Source organism: Panthera onca, chromosome C1, assembly GCF_046562875.1.
Source record: "Panthera onca isolate mPanOnc1 chromosome C1, mPanOnc1 haplotype 2, whole genome shotgun sequence".
Classification (NCBI taxonomy): domain Eukaryota; kingdom Metazoa; phylum Chordata; class Mammalia; order Carnivora; family Felidae; genus Panthera; species Panthera onca.
Genome location: NC_138346.1, coordinates 145802159 through 145827836, shown reverse-complemented (window position 1 = coordinate 145827836; position 25678 = coordinate 145802159). Strand labels below are relative to the sequence as shown.

The following is a 25678-nucleotide window of genomic DNA, read 5'->3' as shown; positions in this document are numbered from 1 at the left end:
AGAATGAGAGGAAGAGTCCAGAGTGCTCTCTCTGTGTGTCTTGTGATGGCAAGAAGTCGGCTGTCTATAAGCCAGGAAGAGAGCCCTCACCAAGAACCTAATCGGTGATACCTTGATCTTGGGCTGCCAGCCTCTCAAACTGTGAGAAATGTGTATTGTTTAAGCCACTCAGTCTATGGTATTCTGTTAAAGCAGCCCAAACTGATTGTGACAATAACACTACCAGAACCGAAGAACATATCTAGTTTTGTTTTGTTTTGTTTTCTCAGGAATTTTGATTTACAGAAATCTTAGTTGTATGCTCAAGTGATTACAACTGACTTCCACTTAGCCACAAAAGTGAGGATTCTGGGGATGGATTAAGGCGTAAAAGTAGAAGGTCTATTTTCCCAACAAAATGTCACCATCTCTGTATGTTTGTCTTAGACCTCACCCCTGTGAACATTTAAAATGTGGCCTGGTAAAGAGCCCACATGTCTGAAGAGGTGCTGAGACAGAGAAGGGTTGTCGTCTGTGGTTTCTGCTATTGGGTTTGGTTTTGAGGTTGTAATTGTTCATTTTTTGTGGGGTTTTGTTTGTTTGTTTGTTTGTTTCAGATTTCACCTCCCACCCTTCCTAGAGCATTTAAAACAACTGGCAGTTCAGCCGCTCTCCACCCTCCTGGGTACCTGCTCGCCTTTGTCTTTCCAGTAGGGTGGAAGTCATTGGGCTTGGGACTTTGAAATCAGCCAGACTTGAGTTTGAATCTTGCCTCCAAAACTTTCTAGCTGTTTTACTTTGGACAAGTCACTCAGTTTTCTACATCTCAGTTTTCTCATCTGCAAAATGGGAAAGAATAATAATCATCTCCCCAGGTGGTTGGGAAAATTAAATAAAACAGTACCCTGAAAATTCTTAGAGTCATATCTGACACTGGATAGGTCATCAGTTTCCCCTTCCTTTCTCTGAACTCTCTTCTCACCCACTTCTCACTCCTTAATTGACATTTCCCTGGGACCTTTGGTAAGGCAATTGCTAATAGCGCCAATAGCTATGGTGAGCCTGCAAGAGACTGTCCTGGGGGAACACTTCTAACTTCTAAATTAAAACTCCTGCCCCAAGTCTTTATAAATGCTATGACTTTGGAGTATCTCAGTTAAAACGATATACTCCTATTGAATATATGTGCTAATTGAGTATTTGAAAGCGTGTGTGTGTGTGTGTGTGTGTGTGTGTATAAGTCTGGATATTCACAGAAGATCACATGAATCATGTGAACGATGAAATGAAATGGGGTCAGTTATGTCAAGGGGTTTTTAAATTAAGCCAGAAGGTCATTAAGGAGATGGGCCATATGCATGTTTTCACCTGGTAAAACCCTGAATTTTTGAACTGGGCCAAAGTGCAAATATTCCAAAGACTTAGCCTGAACATCTGCAACTTCCTACGTAAGAGACTTTGCTTGGTGATAGCCTTAGTGACTAGGTATATTCAGCCAAGATTGGTTTTATGCCACCAACACCAATCAAAAAAATTTTTTTTTATTTTGTCAATCAAAAATTTTTCTAAACAATATATGCAGGCATTCCTTTTTGTCTTTTAAATCTTTGGCAGAGGTGGGGAGGGGGTAAGGGAGGCACTATTTGGGTTGCTGCCCAAATCTGTGTTCCCCTGAATTGTAATTCTGAACCCCAAATAAATGCTTTTGTTTTTATTGTAGCTCAGCCTCTTTTCTTGGTTGGCATTTCTGGTGTCTGAAGAAGTGGGATCTGAGGTAATAGCGTCTCACCTCCTGTGCTGATGTTGGACCAGCAAGGTACCTGCTTGAACCCTCTGTGCTCTGTTGTCTCCCCACAGCCCAAGTGCCTGTGGTGAGTCCCCCCCCCCGCCCCGCGCTCCCCCCGCCCCCCGCCCCGGCTCTGAATCTCCCTCGTTGGTTGAGGTTCTAGCCTTTCTTTGGGTATGTTTTTGGTGCTGGCTGTACAGAGGACTAACACTTCTCTGACCCAATTCTATTGCGTAGAATTTCTCAGAGGGGAGTCACACATCCCTGTCTGATGCTGGCCAGTACTTGTAGGGGATTAACACTTTCCTGTGAGGATTCTGTTTGGTAAGGCTTCTACAAGGTATTAACGCTCTCCTATCCAGAGCTATCTGGTAAGTACTCTACATTTAAAATTACAACGCTCACAGGGTGCCTGGGTGGCTCAGTGAGTTAGGCGTCCTACTCTGGACATGATCTCAGATCATGATCTCACAGTTGGGTTCCTGAGTGAGAGGCTCCTTGGGCTCTGCTCTGACAGCACAGAGCCTGCTTCAGATTCTCTTTCTTTCTTTCTGCCCCTCCCCTGCTCCTGCTGTCTCTCAAAATAAATATATAAACTTAAAATAAAATAAAATCACAGTGGTCACTTTGGGGATCCTGTGAAATTCTAAAATTAATTTATTTGCGTGTACAACTGGAAAGGGGGTATAAAATCGAGCAAAATAAATGAGAAGCATATTTCAGTTGGTATTTGGAGGGCTCCAAGTAGCCAATCAAATGATTCAAAACTCTCTTCCTTTATGAGAAATGAATCCTGGCTCTCCAAAGACAACTTTGACCTTTCTCAGAGGCTATCCAAACTAGAAAAGCTCTCTGGAGCTCCTGAACCAACCTCTGTCACTACTACTTCTCTGCCTTCTTTCCCCCACCCCCCACCCATATACCCCAGTTTAGCTGAGCTTCTCGCCTATAACAACAAGCTTGAAGCCCTCCCCTGAATCCTCCAGTCATTCAAGAACCCTTTGAGATAAAACCTAATGAAGGGGGGTCAGGAACTCCCTCTGTTTCTTATCACCCTTGGACTATAGCTAAATTGTGAGCTATTACTAAAGAATTGCCTAATACCCTTGAAGACCCTCTAGAGTTGGCTAAAAAAATAAATAATAACAATTTGGTCATTCAGATTTATAATCCTGGTTATTCTGATTTCTACCAACGTATTCATATGCTTGTAAGTGAAAGCCATGCTGGGGAAACTTTAACTTAGATAAATTCACCTTAAAGGGACCCTTAGAAGAGAGGAATCCAAACTTCTGAGAGACAATAGAATGTGCTCCTTGATTGATGTACAGAAGCTTCTAAAAGACACAAATGGCTTCAAAAACAGTTCTATAAGGATCCTTATAACATACAAATAATACAAAAGTCTTTAGTAAAAGACTTGGGCCATCTATGCCAATAACTCTAACGTTTTTTGTCCATCTGCCAAAACCATAATTTGGATCCAACTATTCTTTTTGAGTTTCATACCTGAGACATGGCTAAAATTCAAAACAAAACAAAAAAATAAGAAGCATAAGGTCTTCGCCTCTGTTTGTTTATATGTATATGTTAGAGATGTGTGATATTGTTCTACCTCTGGTTGGTATTGCCAGAATTAGTTTGTAAAAGATCTCTATTTAATTGGCTTGAGAAAAGTCAAGTGCTTATAAATTAAGTATTCTTAAATTTCTCAGAAGTATAAAAAAAACTAATGCAATTTTTTTTCAAGTTCATATAATCTAAAATAACCTTTGATAAACAAAAGCTAATTCAAGTTTCTTGGTTTAATCCTGTCTTCAGAATTATCGGTGTTAAATATAATGAGATAAACAACTTTTTTTTTACCTGGATTTACTAATCAAATAAGCTCATTTATCTCTATCATGCACAATTTGTCAACAGCGAAAAAAACAAATAACTTAAAATGATGATTAGCTGTGTAATAGCTAATCCAAGTATAATGACTAAAGACAAGTAATTTAAATAATTATAAATAAGATCAAAGTTTATATTAAGTTAAACTAAATAATGGATATTCATTGGCTTTCTAAATCATCTTTCCAAATAAGATAAACATCAAATGCTAAACATGAGTTGATCTGCTTTTGGCTTTTTAATTTAAATTTTAAAATATTATGAGAAAGAATAATTTCATAAAATGAAAAAATGCATGCATGGGGTAGACTGAAAATAGAAAATATGTGTCTATTTATTAAACTCTTATTTTAGTCACTTTCGTGGTGTTATAAGTGTATGTACTGGGACCTAATATACACTATATTTCCTACTGTGAAATGATCCAACATGTTTAAAAGCCACTGCTCTTAATATCCCGGTAAATTAAGCAACAGAAGGTCTATGTGGCCAGGTGAAAAGGCCAATATCAAAACAACCACCTTTCTATCCTATAGATATAGTGGTAACTCCTCAAGACCAAGCTGTAATCACTCTTTGATGGGTTTATACTTTGTTGCCTTGTCTTTTCAAATTTTCAGCCAGGCAGCAATCTGTTTAAAAGAACTTCCCCCAGGGTGCTTGGGTGGCTCAGTGGGTTAAGCATCCGACTTCAGCTCAGGTCATGATCTCACAGTCTGAGAGTTTGAGCCCCGTGTCAGGCTATGTGCTTACAGCTTGGAGCCTGGGGCCTGCTTCAGATTCTGTGTCTCCCTCTCTGCCCCTCTCCTGCTCATGCTCTGTCTCTCTCTGTCTCAAAAATAAAAACATTTAAAAAAATTAATAAACTTCCCCCATTTCTTACAACTACTTGCAAGGCTGGGAATTCTGGTGATGGTTTCCCTTATAAATACAGCTCTGCCATCAGTTTAGGGAGTTGTCCTACCTTTCTAATCTTTCTTCTGCCTAATTCAGAACAACCCTCCTCAGCAATGATATGGGGCTCCTATTGTCCTTGCCTGTTTTATCATTCCCATTCTAGCGGAGCAAAGGCAGGATGAGTCTGCTGACAAATAACTCTCACACTGTAATTTCCCTAGAAGTGTATGGTTTACTGAAACGCCCAGAGTCTAAGAGACCCCCAAAAACGAACCACCAGAGTCCAGAGTCAAAGCTAAGCAGCAAGGATCATTTATTGCAGGTTTGAACCTGGACCTCTGCGCCCTCGTTGCCGGTGACGCCGAGAGGTCCTGAGAGAGGTTTTTACACCCCTTTTATAGACAGGTACAAACAAGTCATGGGGAAATCAGGAATTTTCCACAGTTACAGAGCTGCGATTGGTTGGTGTTTAAAGTTGGACACTTAACAGTATTCGATTGGTTCCTGCCTTTAGGTCAGACCACAACCGGGGGTACGGGTATCACAATGATTGATCAGGAATACACGGATGTGCCAGGCAACAATGATTGATCAGGAGTACACGGATGTGCCAAGTAACAATGGTTGATCAGGAATATACGGATGTGTCAGACAACAATGATTGATCAGGAATACATGGGCGCGCCCATGTACAGAAGCGGAACAAGCTGGTTAAGCTTGGTTAGGTTTCAGTTTCCCGTAACTTAAGCTTTTAAGTTTCAATTTTCTCAGGCCTCTCATTACTTTCATGATACTGTATAGAAGGAATTTATATTCATTTAACGCAATGCATAAGGAATTACACCATCCTCTAAGAGTAAGTCTGCAATTACTCTGTTAACAACTGCCTTATATCATTTCTTTTCTAGATAAACTTTATAAGTTTTGGAAATAAAAAAAAAAAAAACCACTTGAGGGGCGCCTGGGTGGCTCAGTCGGTTGACAGTCTGACTTAATTTCAGCTCAGGTCATGGGATCAAGCCCCACCTCAGGCTCCACCTCAGCATGGAAGATTAGGATTAAGATTAGGATTCTCTCTTTCTCTTTCTCTCCCTCTGTCCCTCTCTCCCATCACACACACTCTAGATCACTCTCTCAAAACAAAACAAAAACAAACAAAAAACCACTTAAACTAACAAAGTTGAAACTGCCAAAAATATTTTAAAAAAGAAAGTAACTGTGTCCTAAAGTAAAATGATTGTTTCAAAATAAAAAAGGAAAACAATAAGACAAAACCTAAATACATCTAAAAAGTTGTAGAAGGCTTATAGAAAGGAATATTCAAAAGGAAATTTTATAGTCAAGCTAAGATTTGAATGGATTTATTTAAATTTTAAAAAGGGAAAATGTTAATACAAAATACACTGCTACATTAGAATTCAATTTTTCTCTGTAAAAAGGATAACATTTCCTTAAATTATGGGAATAATAACTGCCCTTAATAAAAAATTATGAACAAAGACCTTTCTTTACCTTTCGTGTAATATATCTACAAAACAAAGATTCTATGTTTTGTCTTCACCAGATCTTTGATTATTCAAGTAAACCAAGTTTTCTGGTATTAAGAGAGTCAAGTTTTGCTTCCAACTATGCAATCCTTTGTATTTGCCTTTGAAATCTTTTATTGTCACTTTGGTCAAAAAAATACTTAAAGATTGCTTTACAATAGGGGTGCCCGGGTGGCTCAGTCGGTTAAGCATCCGACTTTGGCTCAGGTCATGATCTCACAGTTTGTAAGTTTGAGCCCTGTGTTGGGTTCTGTGCTGACATGACAGCTCAGGGCCTGGAGCCTGCTTCGGATTCTGTGTCTCCCTCTCTCTCTGCCTCTCCCTTGCTCATGCTCTGTTTCTCTCTGTCTCAAAAATAAATAAAACATTAAAAAATTAAAAAATATATATTGCTTTACAATAATCTTATGATCCTATTTGGTCAAATGTTCAAAACCTTTCTGACAAACTTCCCCAAATCGCATTCTAAATAAAGTCTTTTTGACCTAAAAGTAACTGACAATTTCTAGAGGGTCTGAAATTTTTCAAAAGATCTGTTCCCTCTCCTTATAAAAAGAAAAATATTACATTAATTAGGATTATTTGATATGCCCAATTACATGTCAAATAAAAAGAAATACAAAGCCTTCTTTATGTTGTATTTGTATAAATAGATATTATAAATGTTGTAGAAAGTATATAAAATTCCTAAAACTCTAATAAAAACTGATTTCTTGATGTTTTGTTTTCCAGGTTTAAAGGACCCCCCTTTCCCCTCTCCTTTCAGCTATCTGTAACTTACCACAATTTGGTACATTGTCTTTACAACAAAGGTTAAAACATTTATCTTTTTCTCCCAGAGAAAAAGAGTTCAAAAACTCTTGTTAAATATTCTTATTTGTCATGACAAGGTATGTATTTGCATAAGCTCAATAGGAATCTGTTCTTGTAACAGGACACCCAATACTCATAGCCTCTGTTTCTTTGATCCACAGTTGACAAAAGACAATATACTTCACCGTGGTAAGGGCCTAATTGCTTCTATTAAAAATAACAACACTTTAGTTGAGCAACCTTTTCACAGTGTGCTCTTGGGGAATGAAAACATTAAACATCACGAACCTTACAACCTGTAGATTTCGTCTATTAGAAAAGACATCTCCAAAAAGACTCCATTCGGTCTCATTGGCAAGACTCCCAACAAGTACAATTTAACCAATCCTTGTGCCAGAAAATTCCAAGAAATAGACTCCTAGATTCACATGTCACATTTAAAAAACAAAACAAAACACCAAATCCTGAACAGACCTATACATACCAACTGATGACCTAAAAATAAAAATTCCAGGAATTGAAGCACATGAAAGCCGAAAGAGACAGCTTTCCCAGGATGAGCCCACCAGGCCTGTATACCATTTTTTCACTGTTGCTTCTACCTTATTTGTTTGTTTCCCCCCTCCTCTTTCTCTTAGAGAAACGATATTCTTATCCACATTTCTCAGTCTACTGTAAAAAGAAGAAACCTCTCTGACTGTTAGACCTGTCACCAAAAAACTCTGGTATGTTCACCGTGTCAGAGACCCCTGGGTCTTGCCTATAACTAATTTCTCTTTCATCCCAAATGCTACTATTGATTATACCCACAAGCCTATAAATGTTACCTATTGGGTTATTACAACCAGGTGTTCCCATACCTGCTTCAACCTTTCCCCAGTCATATCTGTACTAGCTCAACTGAACACGTTATAAAAAGAGTTGCCTACAATGACTCCATTTTTGTACTTCGTAATCAATCTTGTTAAAAAATGAAACTGTACTGTCGCTTCTGTTTTGCCAAAATTAATGTAAGGTTTTACTTCCTTAGATCTGCTCTATCACTTTGAAAATTACTGAACCTTTAGTTAATGAATATTCCATCATTCTTCACAATTTCTTAGATTAATGCCTTATGTCCATGATGTTTACAAAATATTACTTTTCCTAATTGCTCTTTTTATGCTTATCGTCTTGCTAAGGTCACTCTAAAACCTCTACAAGCATCTAATTATGCACTCCACAAATTGATTCATCTGAAACTCCAGGTGGCTTCATAAAGCCCCAGATGAATAAACTGCCTGAGAACCATTTCCTGACTGCCCCCTTGTTGCTCAAATGTGGCCGGATCCTAATGACAGTGACACCTTAAAACAACCATCAATGATTAAAAATTCTCCCCAACATCAGACATGACTTCCTGGGACAGGTCCATCCCAGCAATGAGGGACTAAGTTATCTATGGTTGAAAAAGTTAACATCCCATTTATTCTGTGACTAAGAGCTCCACGTTTGTCAAGACAGTTTTTCCTTTGGTTTTATTTCCTGTGAGTGCCTTTTCTCTGTGTATCTTTTTGCATTTTCTTTTAAGTTTGCATCATGTCCATATGTCAGCTATTCAAAAATCACTTTAAAAATTGTTAGTGATGTTGGGGAGCCCCTGGCTGGCCCAGTCGGTGGAACATGCAACTCTTGATCTAGGGGTTGTGAGTTCAAACCCCACATGAGGTAATAGAGAAATTACTTAGAAATAAAACCTTTTAAAAAATATTTGTGATGTTGGAATACATTCTTGATTTATATACCCCACAAACAATTTTGGAGTATACCCTCCAAAACTTTCTAGTATATGAACAAGGGAAATTGTGGCTCTTAAAACTGAAAGCCACTGTTAATAGCCTTAATAGCCAGAAGAAGAGATTCTAACCCTGTGGACTCCTTGCCATAGAATATTTGCAAGTTCCTTAAGTTCCTTAAGATTTGTAAGGTAACCATTTGTCACCAATAACGGTAGCAATGTTTATGGAGATCTTACCAAGTGTCAAGCACCGTGCAATGTACATTTCACACATTTCGAGTTAATTTTCACGAAAACCTAATTACATAATAGAAAACTAAATCTCAGAAAGTTTCCTAGCTAGCAAGTGACAGAGCTGAGATTCAAATCTGTTACAGGTTTATTATAAGGGGCATAAGACTTAGAAGGATTGAGCACATCAATGCATTTAAAGTGCTTAGAACAATATTGCTTGCAGTAACTCTCTCTGCTCAGTACGAACACTAAGATTCTGGCATCAGGGAGGAATTTTGTAAGTTAGAGATACGACTGAGTCTGCAAAACTACACGAAGTTATTTAGATGAACTGAAATGTGTCCCAGTTATTCTGTGACTAAGAGTTCTACGTTTAGCAAGACAGTTTTTCCTTTGTTTTTATTTCCTATGAGTGTCATTTCTCAGAAGATCTCCTGCCACCAGTTCGAAGTGATTTGTGACCCCCTCTACCACCACCATTTTTATGCTTTTTCTATCATAAAGATTCTTAGCATAAAATCAGAGGAAGGTAACATTTTAAAGTGCAGCCATCAGGATGACCACCCACACTAGCACAAGTTTTGCTATTGGATCTTTCCTTTGTGGGTTTTCTTCTGTTTTGTTTCTACCCAAGGGAGATAAGAACAGGTGAAGTGGAGATGCCATGTTCCATTCCTAGTGCATAAAGACAGTCTGAGATCCTCTGTTTCCATTGTGTATAAAAATAGCGACCACATAACTGCCTGCTATATAAAACAAAGGAACAAGTAATATCTGAGCCTGACTGACTGAAAACACACCATGTTTCTGTAGTTGAATGTCAGGCACATAAAAACATAAAGCAAGAGAAAAAAGTACCTCCCTTTTGCCGCCAGAACCACACTGTCCAGTATGATAGTCACTAGCCATGTGTGGCTATTAAGCTCTTGGATTGCAGCTAGTTTTAATTGAGATGTTAATTGAGTTATTTAGTTGAAGTATAAGATGCACACTGGATTTCTAAGAATTAGTTAAAAACAATAAAATACGTCAATATTTTTATGTGGATTACTTGTGGAAAGGATAATACTTTGGGTTAAATAATACCATTAAAATCCATTTTATTGCTTTTCATTTTTTAAAATGTATACTAGAAAACATAAAATTAACTATGTAGCTTGCATTATATTTGTACTTGGGAGCACTGCTCTCGATTGAAGTCTTAACTTTGCCTTAAGTCTCTAGTACCTTAGAAATATTAATATACATTATTAGTAATATATAACATAAACATATTAATATCGAAGGTGGCTACATTCGAATCTAGAAATAAGTACATTTATTATGTACCTGCTAAGAGTACAAAGATTCATAGTACAGAATTCTTGTCCTTAAAAGCAAGTGAACTAAGATTCATTGAGTCCTACTATGAGCCAGGCCCTGGGCAACCTTGCAAGCTAGATATTATCATTTCCACTATACAGCTCAACTCCAGCTTCACAGCCTTCTCTATCTGGGAGCCAGAAAGCTTCTTGCCACCAAAATGAGCATAGGCACTGAGTTCTTCTCTGCACCCTTAGTCATAAATACCCTTCTTCTAACTCTGGCCTGTATGTCTCAGTCTTTTGGGGCTACTGTAACCAAATACCATAAACGCGGTGGTTTCTACGCACCAAACAATTTTTTCTTACAGTTGTGGGGACTGGAAAACCCAAGATCTGGTGCCAGCATGATTAGGTTCTAGTGAGGGCCCTCTTCTGGGTTGCAGACTCCTGACTTCTTGCTATGTTCCCACCTGGTGGAAGGAGCAGGAAGCTCTTGGGATCTCTTTTTTTTTTTTTTTTTTTTTAACGTTTATTTATTTTTGAGACAGAGAGAGACAGAGCATGAACGGGGGAGGGTCAGAGAGAGGGAGACACAGAGTCTGAAACAGGCTCCAGGCTCTGAGCTGTCAGCACAGAGCCCGACGTGGGGCTCAAACTCACAGACCGCCAGATCATGACCTGAGCCGAAGTCGGCCGCTTAACCGACTGAGCCACCCAGGCGCCCCATCTTGGGATCTCTTTTACAAGGGCATTAATCCCATGTGAGAGGGCTCCACCCTCATGACCTAATCACCTTCCAAAGGCCCCACCTCCTAATACCATCACATTGATGGATTAAGATTTCAACCTATCAATTTGGGGAGGGGTGTGGATACAAACATTCAGACTATAGCGCTGTGTAACTTTCCCCAAAATGGGTGGGTGGATGTGTGCTTTCTGTATTGTATGTTCCAGTGACCAGACCTTTCTTTACCTTTAAATTTGTGAACTTTGCAATCCCGCATTAGGTAATTAACTGCAAGGAGATAATAATGATAATAGTGTCCAGGCTAGGAAAGCACAGAAACTTTACTTCTCAAAATGATTTACTTCTCAGTCATCTTGGTTTCTCACCACATGGCATCACCAGAGGTTACTCTAATTTTTCTTGAAGACAAAAGCTATCATTCTTTTAGATCGAGTTCATCTGATAAGTTCTACTGTTTGCTGAGTCACATGTTTTCGTTGTGTCTGTTTGGATTTCCAACTGGTGTCTCAAACTTCACGTGCCCCAAACTGAGTTCCCGAGGTGCCATCCCTCCCCACCTGTTTCCCCTTACGCTATTCTCAGTCTCAGAAGATCAACACTCCACTCTTTCCGGCAGCCAGGCTAAAAAACTGGGGAGTTGGCCTTCGCTCTCCTATTTCACACCCACATGTAATCTGCCAGCCTTGGCAGCTCTCCCTTCAAAGTAACGTATAGCTACGCTTCAAGCACTTCTCACCACCAAATGCCAATTGCCCTGGTCCATTCCATCATGGGGCCTCCCTTCAGTTACGGCAACGGTGGCCCGACTTTGTCCCCCCTCAGTGTGCTCTCCACATAGCAGCCAGAGTTACCGTAACACATCTTAGATCGTTTCTCCTCTGCTCAAAACCCTCTGAGAGCACCCGCTGGCGAATCCTCTTTGGTGGCTTTCAAAGCCCCCACACGCAGATTTGAGCCATTTTTGGACTTCTTGCTATTTCTCAAAAACAGAGGCAGTCTCCAGCTTCAGGGCCTCCCCACAAAATACTCTTCCTCTGCCATCCACCCAGAACACCTTCATAACGTCCTTCAGACCTCTCCTCCACTGCCTCCTCTCTACTGAGGACTTCCTTGACCAGCGTGTTTCACACCTGCAATTGTTCTGCACAAATACTCCCTTCCCTGTTCTGTTTTTTCCCATGACCCTACTGCCGACTACCATACTGTGTCCTCTACTCATTTATCTCCCCCCACAAAGAATTTAAACTCCACAAAAGTGGGGATCCTATTTTATTTATCACTATCTTCCCAGTTCTTTGAACAGTGCCTGCCACAAAATAGATGCTCAACAAGTACTTGCCAGGTGACTGAATGACATTTTCAGATGAGGAAAACGAGGCCCAGAGAAGCTCAGTTGTAGCCCAAGGTCACAGGATTAGTGAGGGCAAGGTCAGGCCTGGGATTTTCCATCTGCGCTCAGTCTACTCTCTCCGTCTGGGTCAGGAGGTAAGAGGGGCAGCCGTGCCTTGGAAGAAGCACACACTGAGGTTCAAATGTGGATTTTGCTGGAAGCGCTGAGCTGAAACAGAAACAACTATTTTGGCAGCATTTTTGACAATCTGTGAGATTAAGGAAAGTAATGTGAAGGTATATGCTGAAGCTTTCCAGCTTTAAGACTGGCTTTAACTATTTTTCTTTCAGCTGTAGCTTTCTGGGGTAATGAATGTACCATATGTCTGTATCTCCAGGTTCTCATACAAATGAGGAAACTAAAAATGCCAGATGATTAAAACAGATTTCTGCTTGTTTCCATGGGAAATCAACTGCTGTGAAACCTTCAGAGATGAGAGAGAGAGTGTGTTCAGCTCAAGGCGTTCCCTGGTGAGTGGCTGCACTCTGTCTTCAGCCCAGGCCCCAGCCTACAGGTGAGACACTGTCCCAGGCTGCCCGCTGTGCTGGTGGCTGCGTGAGACTGCCAAGGTCAGCACGTCTTGTCCAAGTGTCCTTTGAGCGTCCACCACCACAGCCTGGCACTGTATTTCCAGGCCCTGCGGTGTCAGGGCCTGGCCAACCGTGCAAGAAAAGGCACCTACTAATGACAAACAGATGCTTAATAATGCAGGTCCCCCAGCCTCAACCTCCCAGTGTGGTCTCAGCGCATGGTGAACCCTCTAGGGAATCTTCTGGTGGTCAGAAGGACGCACCATCAAGGATTCTTGCTGGAAGAGTCACTGTTTCCTACTTGCAACTAGATGGAGCTAATTCAGGGGAGTGGAAGGGGCTCTCTGTAAACACAGCCACGTATGCCCTGGGTGGCGGCACCAAAGAAGTCTCCAGGAGGCCGTGATGGTTACTTGTTCCAGTCTGCCCCAGAATTAGCACCAATTTGCCTAAATGAGACACTGCTGAGAAAAAAGAGTCCCATGTTGTCCCATGCAAAAGAGTCCCATGTTGTCTTGCCACTGGCAATCTCTGGCTTGTCTGGGGAAAATTGGTTCAGGAGCTTACTCTATACTAAGTTGAGAGGGAAAAGATAACCTTTCTCGGCTTTCCTAACCCAGAGTGTAAGTCGGGCATGTCAGGGTGAGGCCCAAAGCTGGCTCATCAGCAGTGATGGAGAATGTAGAGTTTAAATTTGGATTCAGACAGCCCTGAATGCTCACGCCTCTTCTCCAACTTACTAGCTGTGAGAGCTCACAGCACTTGTAGCCAGTTTGAGTCTCTGTAAAGTGGGATGATAATACCTCCACCCCCTCCACGGGGGAGGACAAAATCAGCTAAGTCAAGTAAAAGCACTCACACGGGGTCTGATAGGCAGGGGCTGTGCAGCGCCTGGGGACTTCTCTTTTCTTACCCTCTGTTGCTGGGTTTTACTGCCAACATTGGAAACAGCTTGGTGAGCAACAAGCAGACGGTGACCTCTCTCTTGCCATAACCACCATCACCAGCACCAGCAGCTTGATTCTTCTCAGAAGTGCTACCAAGGTTGTCGACAGTGCAGGGGTCTCCAACTCTTCACGTACTCATTTACTTATAACTGCTCAGCCAGGCTTGGCTGTCTTGCTTAGGTAGAATGTTTCTCGGAGAGGCTACGTGGAGGACACTTAGGTTGTCTTCTGCCCAAATAAACCACCGGTAGGACCCCATGGAATTAAGACCACAGGTCATAATGCATTTCAAATGTCTTGCCCTAAGCTCATCAAAATATTTTGACTCCTCTGTCTTCAAATGACTCACAGGCATGATTTCTTAGCACGGGGCCAACCTAACAGGTTCTCTGTAAGCCAGACCATAGGAAGCAGTAGTACCATTTTGTGGTCCTGGGGAAGCTTTTAAATCAATCTTTCCATTACAGCCACGATATCCCAAATCATACTCTGGTAACATGCTCTATTTCTGTAGATTCCAGTAATAGCTACTGAATGCCGTCTCTATTCTGTTTCCACCCAACCCAGTCCTGATACTGATACTATCTAGACTTGGCACAGGCTCCACAAGTTGAGTGCAAAGTTCTCCACAGGACCGCCCTCCCTTCAGATGCTAGTCACAAGCCCCCCAGGGATTCCCAAGGCCAACCACTCATCGGTCCAGCTGGCTACAAATCTGGAGGTTCCATGACTCCCTCAGGTTTGATAATTCACAAGAATGACTCACAGAACTCAAGAAAGTGCAAAATTATGATTACAGTTGTTTTTGAAGAGAGCTTAGGACAGAACTCAGCTTCTGTGCCCTCTCTCCATGGGGCGAGACTGTGTCTACCCTCTGGGCACTTCTATGAGTTCACCAACTGGGAAGCTCCAATGAGCCTTGATGTCACTGTTTTTACTGGAGTTTCATTATGAAGACAAGATTGATCTTAATTTCTCTCCTCCCCAGTTCCTAGTTCCCCCAACCTGCCCTCCCCTCCAGGTCAATTTGGGCCAAAATCCAACACTCTAATAGCAGGGCTGGCCTTTCTGATGTCCAGCCCGCATCCTGAAGCTTTCTAAAGGCCCACATGAGTCATCTCATTAGCTTAACAAAGACACTTCTATCACTTGGGAAATTCCAAGGGCTCTGTGTACCAGGAACCAGGGACAAAGACCAAATATATTCTTTATTATATAATAATCTCTCATGATTATTTACAAAACATAAGGGCTTCGAGTTGAAGTTTTTTCCTTTGGGCAGTGGGAAATCAAGTGATTTCTTGAGCAGCTACTATGGGCCATAAATAATATACATGCTGAGAGCTGTACTTTTGGAAGATAATTTAGACAATTGCATGGAAGGTGGTCTGGCTGAAGTGAAGACAGGAAATGGGAGACTAGGAAGGAGGCAGTCACCCTTGTGTAGCCATAAAGCGATGAGAGCTAACGTGGGGGAGCACAAGTGGAAATGGAAAATCTGAGGGACATTTGAGAGAGGTTTTGAAGGAAGATTTCAACTTGTCATGTAACTTTTTTTGTTTTCATTTTTATAGAACATCTATTAATCTTTATGTGATTTGACAAAATCTGCATTATTAAAAGACGGGTAATAAAATTTAGGCTTATATCAAATCTGACATATTAAGTTCTATAGTATCTAGAATATTATGTAAGAAATGAGGGGAAAACTGAGGTGGAAACAGGATAAAAGCATCACTATATCTGCAGGTGTGGTCCATAGTGTGCAGCACATAAAAATAATCCTAGAGAAAATGCAATTGACTTACTTGGATGAAGTGTTTTTCCTTTTGGGGAAAGGAAGAGGGGGCAAAGAGGGGCAGGAATTCAAAGGCATAAGCAGAATGGTTTCTCCATTTCAAAATGGTAATTTAGATCATTGCTCTAGGGCACCTTTGAGAAAAAGAACACCTTGACCAGAGCAGGTTCATTGCATAATTCTTTAGTAATATGTACAATTTTCAAGTATTGGAGAGGACCTAAAGAATAATTTTACTTTAACTGTGGCTATCTATTTCTCTTCTCGTCCTCTGGGGGTTGATCTGTTTCAGCATCACATGGACTCTTCTCTACACAGTTTCTAGAAAACCAGATTCTTACTCTTGAAACACCTTCGATAAAGGAATCATCAAGAATTTTATCTCCATACAATCAGGGCTAAAATGAACTCCCCTTTCTGTAGCCTTATTTAAGGCTCTTCAGTGCAGGTGGCTCATGAAGGTTTCAATTCCTTTATTCAGAAGACAGCAGGTACCACTATAATCTTCTATTGCTTTACACTGAACCCTTCTGATTCCTTTATTTGCTTTTTGTTTTAATTGTTCTATTGTACTGGTGACAGCCTCCTCTTATTGGCCACTCTAGCCCATCTCCTTCAGGGACCCCTGACCATGTAAATACCTGTTTAAAGTTCTTCCATCTACTTCCTATTTCATATGGTAAAACAGAGACCTCATCTAGTCAGTAATATTGAATTCGATGTTTAGCCTTTTCTTCAGTCCGTGATTCAATAGAAGTTTTGTTTCTGAGAATTATTTTCATCTGGCTACAAAACGACATCCCAACAGCTATGGTTGTTCCCAAAGCTAATCCCAAGGCAAACAAGCTGCCTACAAGTGCCACTAATTCAAAGGGAATAATTGGAAGGGGGTCTCTCCGGGCTGCCTTCCTCAGTCTTTACCGTGTTCCACCCAAAGGAGAGCCAATTGTAAAGCCATGTAAACACAGTCATAACAAAAATGAAGGCAGCATGAATGCAACCCAGCGGTGTTAAAAGGAGATGCAGGGTGAACAAGGCATGACTTTGGTAACCAAACAGTTGTTGACCCAAGGACAGTGATGGTCCAATTTCATCACACATCTGTTACACCTTCTGTGGCGATGCAACTGTGGTGACTTGTGTGCGTGGCAACACTTTACTATCTTGAGCATTTTCAAGTTTCCACCCCAAAGGGGCAAAGCCAGGACCAATAAACTAGCATGGAGGTCATTATAAAGAATTTTATAATTTATAATTTATCAACATGATAAAATGAAGTCATGCTTCCTCTCATTGTGTGTCAAGACCAAAACCATGACAGAGTCAATCCTGGCCATGATAGAACGTGCTGCTATGTCACCAGGGCTATGATGGAAACTCAGTGACATAGTCTCTTTCATTCTTGGAGATTTTCAACCTCGATAACTGCTTAGAATGTACCTGGTTTGGTGAGAAAGAATGAATGCGTTCCTACTTTTAGAAAATCACACATCTCCTTGTTCTGTGCCACTTTTCCATGTGCCACAAATTCATGTGTGTTCTGAATTGTCATGCCTTCAAGTCATGGGACGTTAATGCAGTGTATGCCATTTTCACTGTTACACATGCAGAGTTCTGTATCTTAACCAGGAGAATCCAGTATCTTGGCTTGAAACCCAATCTCGGTCTGGTCCCTGGTGCCCACCCCTCGGCCATGTAATTCCAGGGCAACGTGGGCTCACCCAGAACAGGTCTTCTCCTCAGATAACTCTGTCATGGGTACCTCCGTCCAGCACAAGCAGAAAGCAAATCCTGGTTGTGAGAGGCTAGAAGGCAGGCCAAGCTGCGAGCAGTCTGTCTTTCCACCAGTGCTCTCCATTTTGTCTTCATTACAAAATACAACATGATGACCAGAGAAAACTATGGGAAGAGTTAAACTACTTGCTAAAGAAATCCAAGTGATCTTGATAAACAAACTGGCTTCTTTGCGATGAACAGAGCTTTGTGTTCTGAACATTAAAAACTGACAGAAAGATCTTAATATTTTACCTCCTGAGCAAGCTTCAGCACCTCTGTCCTGATTTTTAATGCCATATTTCTATTATTCTTCTGAACAAAAATGTTGCCTTCTCTTGTCTTCGAATGGCTGACCTATTTCTGCTTTAAAATGAACATTGTCAGTTTTTACTCTTCAAACAGACTTTTGAAATGTGTTCTCTTTTGAGTACAAGGCCCTCCCTCCCCTTGTAGATCACAAATTCATGAAGCAGCTGGGGGACTGTTGGGATGATCCCCTGTATAAATCATGGGGCAGAGAGAACCTGTAACACTGATGTGTTAAAACTGGTTATTTCTTCAGTCATGCAGATTTCGGTAAACAATAAAAGCACTATTTCAAAATCTGTGTGTACTCTTTTTTCCATAATGTTAATTAAGACACTGAATCAGTCACATCAGCAGAAGTTCTGCAACAGGCTGGATATTTTACATAAGATTCTCAAGAAAATAATTTCATGGGTTTCAATTGGGGGAAGAAATTATTTCATGTATCATGGGTGATATGTTAAATTGAAATAGAAAGGAAAGAGTAAAAAAAAAACATATATACTTTATTCCTGCAAGAAGCACTTAGTAGGCTTACTTTTTAAAAGAAATTATATATCAAGCTGCAAGATGTTGACTTTTAAGAAAACTGGCAACTGGCACTTCCTCATGTTTATCTATTTTTTTTTAATTTGAAGGAAACACTCCTCCTTTAACTTAATATTAAAATAATTAAGTTAAAAAATAATTTTTGAACCTCAACCATGTGGGAAACAAAAAAATTCCAAGTGTCAAAAAAAGAGAAGATGTCATTATCTGTTTAATATTAATAAAAATTGACACAATGCACATTTATGATATGTCAGGCAGTTCTAAGACATGTATTAAATCACCTAATCCTCGGAAAGAGGAACCCTTTTGCACTGCTGGTGGAAATGCAAACTGGTGCAGCCCCTCTGGAAAACAGTCTGGAGGTTCCTCAAAAAATTAAAAAAAGAACTACCCTATGACCCAGCAATTGCACTACTAAGTATTTATCCGAAGGATACAGGAGTGCTGTTTTGAAGGGGAACGTGCACCCCAATGTTGATAGCAGTGCTATGGACAATCACCAAACTACGGAGAGCACCCAAATGTCCATCGAAAGATGAATGGATAAAGAAGATGTGTCATATATATATATATATATATATATATATATATATGAGTATTACTTGGTGATCAAAAAAATGAAATATTGCCATTTGCAACAACGTGGATGGAACTAGAGTGTATAATGCTAAGTGAAATTAGTCAGGGAAAGACAAATATATAAGTTCACTCACATGTGGAATTTAAGATACAAAATGGATGAGCATAATGGAAGGGAAGCAAAAATAATATAAAAACAGGGAGCGGGACAAACCATCAGAGACTCTTAAATAAAGAAAAACTGAGGGTTGCTGGAAGGTTTTTAGCGGGGGGATAGGATAATTAGACAAGAGGCATTAAGAAGGACCCTTGTTGGGATGAGCACTGGGTGTTATATGTAAGGGGTGAATCACTGGATTCTACTCCTGAAATAATTATTGCACTACATGCTAACTAACTTGGATGTAAATTTAAAACAATTAATGAAAAAAAAAAAAAAAAAAAAAAAAAGAGGCTCAGGCTGCTTCCTGTAGGCTCCTCACCAGGCAGCAGCATGCAGTGGTATCTCCTCCAGATCTAGGCTGGGGGACTGAGGTAGGCTCCCCTCCCCGCCTCAGGTAAGGCCTGTAAATCCAGCCTGGAACTGGAGGGACAGAGGAGGAAATTAGGCTGGGAGTAGAAGTGAGGGAAGGAAATGCATGGTTTTCAGATCCTGTGTCCCCTCGTGTGAGAAAAGGCAGCCTCTGGGAAGGAGGTGCTGTTCTGTTTTGGGTGACAGATGAAGGCCTTGGGGTTGGGGTGCCTGACTGGCCGACCCAAGAAAGGAAACGGAGAGAGAAAGGAAACAAGGAGGAGGAATGATCAGTTTGCTGTAGAAGTTCACTCCTGCTCCATCGTTCTTTCTTCTGTCCTTGAGGAAACTTCTAGAAAGACATTGTATGTTTTCTGTGGATCAAAAATGTCTTCTTCACAGATTCCAGAGAGTCTGCCATTATAGACTGAATTTACATTAGATCTGTTCCCTTCTATATTAAAAATCATAGACAAATGTTTCTAAGGGGGAGGCACAGATATTTAGAAACTATAGTATAATTTAATTTCTATGTTGTTTTTTTTAGCCATTTGAGGATGGAGCTGTACCCAAAGTGGTTGGGGGTGGTCAGTGCTGAGGAGGGTGAAACAAGTTTCTCTCCAGTCTTCCTTAACTTTGGGTTTTGTGGCTTTCCTGAAGGTTCTTCTAGGTACCCCAAACAGCAGTCAAACAAACAGAAAGATTTTATTTCAAGGACTAATGTGCCCAGCGCAGAACTGGCTACTGGAAGATTAAAAAAAAAAAAAAAAGAAAGAAAAAAAAATGCCTAATCCTCACAACACATATCAAGTACTATAGTTATGCTCACTTATTTATGAAGCAACTGAAGCTCAGAGAGGCTAAGCAACTTATCCAAGTTTTCACAGCTATGGCAGGAAAAACATGGTTAATTACTATAAGAGTTTTCAGAAAAGAAAGTGTTAGAGAAGCTTAAGGAAAAAGGGTTCAGACAGGACATTTAAAGACTGATGTAATTTGGAGGGAAGTGAGAGAGAAATGAGAAGGTGCTGGAAAGATATGTACAAAACAGAGGAGGTGGTAAAGAGCTGTAAAGCCACTGAAGGCATGTGCAAATTTGCGGGTCCCCTCAGCGTCAACAAGTGCAACATTTAGGAAAGTGATTTTGCCTGAAAAGTTGGGTCTGTAAGAATTCCACCATATACGTTTTTTAAAGAGCAGTGCCAGTTAAAATGAAGGTAAATCCAAATCCTTTTAGTTAAGGAGTTAAAACAATTCCGTGCAGCCATGTGGGATCCCAGAAAGATCAGAAGATGGATTTGTGTTGACTTCTCTGGAACCTCTAGATTCACTCTAGATGTGAGGAGCAGACAGGCAGGAATCTCCACTCACCTCTTGGCTCTTCAAGGCCTTAACAGGACGAGAGAAAAGTACTCACCAGTCTGCACAAAAGTTGTTTGGCCAAGACCATGCTGACTCCCTCATTTGCCTGTGGAAATGGTGACGGGGCACGAAGAGGTGTGTTTTGCTTTTGCATCTGAAATTTGTACCATATCACTCGTCTTCAGAACACTGAACAGATGTAACCTTGCAGAGACTTTTATGTGAACTTTGCTGTCGCTGGTTTTCAGAAATCTTTTGGGGTGTCAGAGCCTGGGCAGCGATCAACAAATGCTCTATAGTAAATTATTTCCTCACCATTCTGAGAAAGATAGTCCTTTCCCCTTCAAGCATTCAGAAATTCCCTTGTCTTCCTACCTCCCATGCTCCCTGGGAGACTGGAGAGGATGAGGGACCAGTCTGAAAAGCATTGTGATGTGACTGTTGGTCTAGACAGGGTCACAATGTGCCCCTCTGGGGACTGTGGCAACTGTGGGTGACTTGAGGGCTGATCATGAAAGATCATGAAAGACTCCCGATCATGAAAGACTTAAGTTTGTCCCAGCAAAGAACTGATAACATCACTTCAAAATATTGTTGCTTTTACCTCCTTCTCTGGATACAAACATAAAGAGAAACACTCGACATCTATTGTGGATTTGTTTTAGATTATTAGAAGATTTTTCAAATGCATCTTATGTTAGGAGTTCAAGACAAATCAAAACCTTACACAGAAGATCTTATGGTGGCTTAACTGCAACATCTCCCTTCTCAAAACGGGCTACATTGTATCTCCCTTCTCTGTCGACATGGGCTGAGGATGGACGTAATTCACCCTTAATGGTCCTGAGATATATTCTTCACAGAAAAATGATGAAGAGCATTATATGTAGGAAGATAACAATCTAGAGATAAAAATCCAAAGAAGTAAGAAAAGTGATGTTGATTTCTTTTAAGCATTCTAGAAAAAAATCACATTTTCTAGCAGTTAAAAAAAAAACAAAACTGCTATTATAAAGCAGAAAGGGAGCATAGGTTTTAGAGTCAGGTTCCCTGAATTCTCTTCTTGGCTCTACTTATTGCTGCTTACCAGCAGCATGACCTTAGGCAAGTGACATTACCTATCTGTGGCTCAGCCTCCCCATCTGTGAAATGGGGACATTGAAAGTACCTACTTCATAGTGTCGTCACATGGATTAGTGAAATAATACATGTGATATTCTTAAACCATGCCTGGCATGGAGTGCTCAACAAAGCTTAATTTACTACCCTATTTGTGGCTTTCAAATCACTGTAGCAAGTTATCAGATTACCACGTAGGATTTCCAGATTGGGTTCCCAAAGTCCCTAAAAACACTTTCAGTCAGAAATTATGTGTTTCAAAGCAGTTTATCAGAAGCATTGTTACAGAAAGCATAATTTTGAGTCATGGTTTAGCCAGTGAAATCAACAGTTCATGTGACATGACATCAGATCAGACTGTTGTCAGAAGCATTTTAGAAGCTGAAGAATATTGGGGACGTTCAAGAAATCTGGATGTTTTCGGTCTCCTAAATAAGGCCACAGTGGTTTTCATGTTGTGGTTAAAACGATCCTCCCCTTGGTCACATGAAGAAATTTATCTTATCTGAACTCAAGCCTCTTTCCACATTGCTTTTGGGAGCAATCAGTGCGATTACCTCAGAAGTTTCCCCTACCCCACCTCACCCCCAGATACATGTCCATTGTTTACTATAAGATGGCATTTCCTTTTCATAGAGGATTAACTTTTAAATTTCTTTTAAAAAACAAGCTAGACTGCAAAATATTTTCCAATCATTTTAATGAAATGTTCTCATGCTGGACAGAATTCATGGTGCCTTTCTTTGAAATTCCATAATCACAGCGCATCACTTCTAATAGCCCTCTGCCGAACGTTCCTCAGAAACAAGGATGGATAACTGTAAATGCTACAACAGGCTTAGAGAAGCATTCAGAGGAGAGAATAGTCACAAGACCAGGGATGATTCAGGGAGGGAGAGCACCTAAGGATATAAAGTTATTCTGCCAATGTCCAATTCACAGGGAGGAAAAAGCCAGTTATTGTCAGAATTGTGAAGGATCTGAGACTTGATCCCTTGTAAGCTCAAAGAAATTAGCCTGCCATGGTTTCTTGGAGGGCGGTAGAAGACAGGAAACCCCTGGATCAGATAAAAGTTTATTACTCAGCAAAAGCAGCAGCCAGAGTATTCACATTTTTGTGTCAGTTCCTGGAGTTCCTAACATAGTAATGACAGGTTGTGTTATAGGAGAGGAACCATGAGCTTAGGGGATGTGCACGTTTTCTAATGAGTGTAAGCATGCCTGCCTCTTGCTCTGAAGAGAAAGTGTCTTTATTATACTGGACAATAGGTATGCTTGCCTTTTGCTCCAGAGGGTGACATTTCCTCTATCTTCAAAGGCTGTTCACTCTACAAGTACCCTTGAATTTGAGTCTGGAAGAAAAAGCAGTCAGTGCCTTGCTTATAAGATGTGCAGAATTACTAGAGACCCATAGAGAATTGTCTTGCAACAGTTCTTAATAAATAAATTATTTTATGCTAGCACTTTGAGTACTCAGAATGTATGTTTGTCTTACACCAGTTTCACATTTCTGAAAGGTTGCCAAAGAACCCAGAAGCTAATAGGAATATGTAAAGGTAGAGCGTCTGACTCAGTTTTGGCTCAGGTCATGATCCCAGGGTCGTGGGATTGAACCCCACATAGAGATCCAAGTTGAGCATCAAGCCAGCTTAAGATTCTCTCTCTCTCTCTGTCCTCATCTTCCTCCTTTGCCCCTCTCCCCTGATCACACTCTCTCAAAGAAAGAAAGAAAGAAAGAAAGAAAGAAAGAAAGAAAGAAAGAAAAGCAAGGAAATATTCCTCAGTGTAAAGGAATAAAAGGCTACACTATTACCAGTGAGAATGGGTGCTCTTTGTTCTATTAAAGATGACAGATACTCTATTCCAGCTGATGTTTGCAAGGGAAATAGCTACAGAAAATGTCTACCAAGAGGGTTTATCTTGGTAGGCATTAAGTGAATTAATAGGGCTGATGATTTCCTGCTCTTTCCAAAGAAAAAAGGCTATATGAAGGCTCTGCAGTCTTTAACTCTAAAATAGCAATTCAAATATTCTGTTATGAGAGATTACAGTCTTCCTGGAATGTTGGTAGTTGTGACAAAGGAAAACAGTTCCATTGTCAAATAAAGTTAGAGAAATGCTAGGCTCAGCAAAGTTAAACAAGTCTTTTTAACTTGGGACTTCTCAGATTTCTAAACATGTTAACATGTGTTGTGAATCTCCAAAAGAGATATAGTATTCTTCAAGGGATTTGATCACAGACCCCTATTTCTCAGGATACTCCAAGGGGAGAGTTCCAAGGAAAGCTGCTTGCAAATGCCTCTGTGGAGGAATGACCCTAGCTCACTGGCCACGGACGCTGAAAGACAAAGGTGCTTTGGGAAGATGTTCCCTGATGGGTCAGACATGCTCTAGGCAGATTTCCTATGGATAGCAGCAATGGGTACCTTCCTGCTTCTTTTATTAGATGTTGGCGATTATATTCATCACTGACTAAAATCTAGGGAGGATAAATATGTATCGTTTTAAGATCAATGTGAAAAGTTTTAGCACTGAGTAAGTCCTAAGAAATCATCTATTCCAATCCCTTCTTGCAGATGAGACAGATGATGCAAAGATATTAAGAGACTTGTCCCAAATCACAAAGTTAGTCAGTGGCAGAACCACACCTGGAATCCAGGTGTCATTAATCCCAGTTTATGCTCTTTTCACTAATAGCAATAAAATTGTCCATTGATGACTGCTATCATTGATACTGAGAAGGATACCAGGCTTTCTTGGTGTTTTGTTTTGTTTTGTTAAACAACAAATAAACAACATGAGTAAAATCAGAGAATTAATAAATGAATTCAAGAAAATGCATCATGCATCAATATGGGTGGTAGCTTTAAGAAGAGATCATCTGGGCGTGGTTATAGCATTTTCCGAGTAAACAAAGCATCTTCCATGACAGTTTTCCAAAGAGAGTCATGTTCATGTCAGTAACAAGAGAATCTTCAATTTCACCTCCCTGGTAGGGTTTCTTGAGCCATCAGATATCCATGCCTCAGAGAGACAGCGGCTTCAGCTTCATAGTCAAAGGGAAGAAGCAATTCCTTAGGCTTGAAATTAAGGGCTTTGTCAAGGCTGATGTCACCGAAATTGGAAACAAATCAATGTTTAAACTGTGATCTGAAACGTTTTATGGTACATTCCATATGCATAATAAGATACAATGTTAACAAACTGGAAATTTTGAGTCCTGGGAAAATTGAGTTACCTTCCTTAGGAGGTATATCTTAATGTTTTGTTTTGTTTTAATAAATTTAATAAATAAATAAATAAGTAAATAAATAAATAATAAATAAATAAATAAAGCCCCTTAAGAATGTTTCATTATCTTTAGAATAATTCACTTCATAGCTACAGCTAGTCATTTCCAGATTTAATTAATGACTTAACACATATAAAGTTCTTAGAGCAATGGCTGTACATGCTTAATAGTGACAGGAAAATATTACTTAGTAATATTATTATAACAGTGATATTTAGGTACAAAAAATAAAAGCCACTCTTGAGAATGTCAAAGTCATTTTTTGCTTTAAGCTATATATGTAGCATGTGAAAGTTACTTATCATTGGCCCATATGAACAATAATTCTTTTTTTTTTAATTTTTTGACATTTATTTATTTCTGAGAGACAGAGAGAGACAGAGCATGAGTGGGGGAGGGGCAGAGAGAGAGGGAGACACAGAATCCAAAGCAGGCTCCAGGCTCTGAGCTGTCAGCACAGAGCCCGACGCAGGACTTGAACTCACAAACCGTAAGACCATGACCTGAGCCAAAGTCGGACACTCAACCAACTGAG

General features: G+C 40.2%; 2 protein-coding genes and 1 pseudogene across 9 annotated transcripts in view; 1 reads left to right on the top strand and 2 right to left on the bottom strand.

Moving 5' to 3' along the window:
- LRRC8B (leucine rich repeat containing 8 VRAC subunit B) overlaps nt 1-13358 on the top strand; it is a 92137-nt gene extending 78779 nt beyond the window's left edge. The window contains exons 9-12 of one of the 2 annotated variants that reach the window (XR_009608123.3): nt 1700-1795; nt 2003-2136; nt 7557-7643; nt 12709-13358. The gene's annotated coding sequence lies outside the window, so the exon portion shown is untranslated. The remainder of the gene's footprint in view (nt 1-1699; nt 1796-2002; nt 2137-7556; nt 7644-12708) is intronic. The other variant, XR_009608124.3, reaches the window with a different exon arrangement.
- Nucleotides 1-25678, bottom strand: part of LOC144617231 (uncharacterized) — a 91885-nt gene that overhangs the window by 13965 nt on the left and 52242 nt on the right. For 2 of the 7 annotated variants that reach the window (XR_013557522.2, XR_013557516.2), the window contains exon 1: nt 20788-21117. The exons of 1 other annotated variant lie outside the window; for it this stretch is intronic. Coding sequence is in view for 1 of the 6 variants with exons in the window: in XM_078451704.2 (XP_078307830.2) it covers nt 3022-3102; nt 20788-20886 (180 nt within the window). In the remaining 5 variants the exon portion in view is untranslated. Of the gene's footprint in view, nt 1-668; nt 819-3021; nt 3103-20787; nt 21118-25678 lie in introns of those variants that run through there. 4 more of the 7 variants (XR_013557518.2, XR_013557519.2, XR_013557517.2 and 1 more) reach the window with 4 other exon arrangements.
- Nucleotides 15159-17429, bottom strand: LOC132673598 (palmitoyltransferase ZDHHC6 pseudogene; annotated as a pseudogene).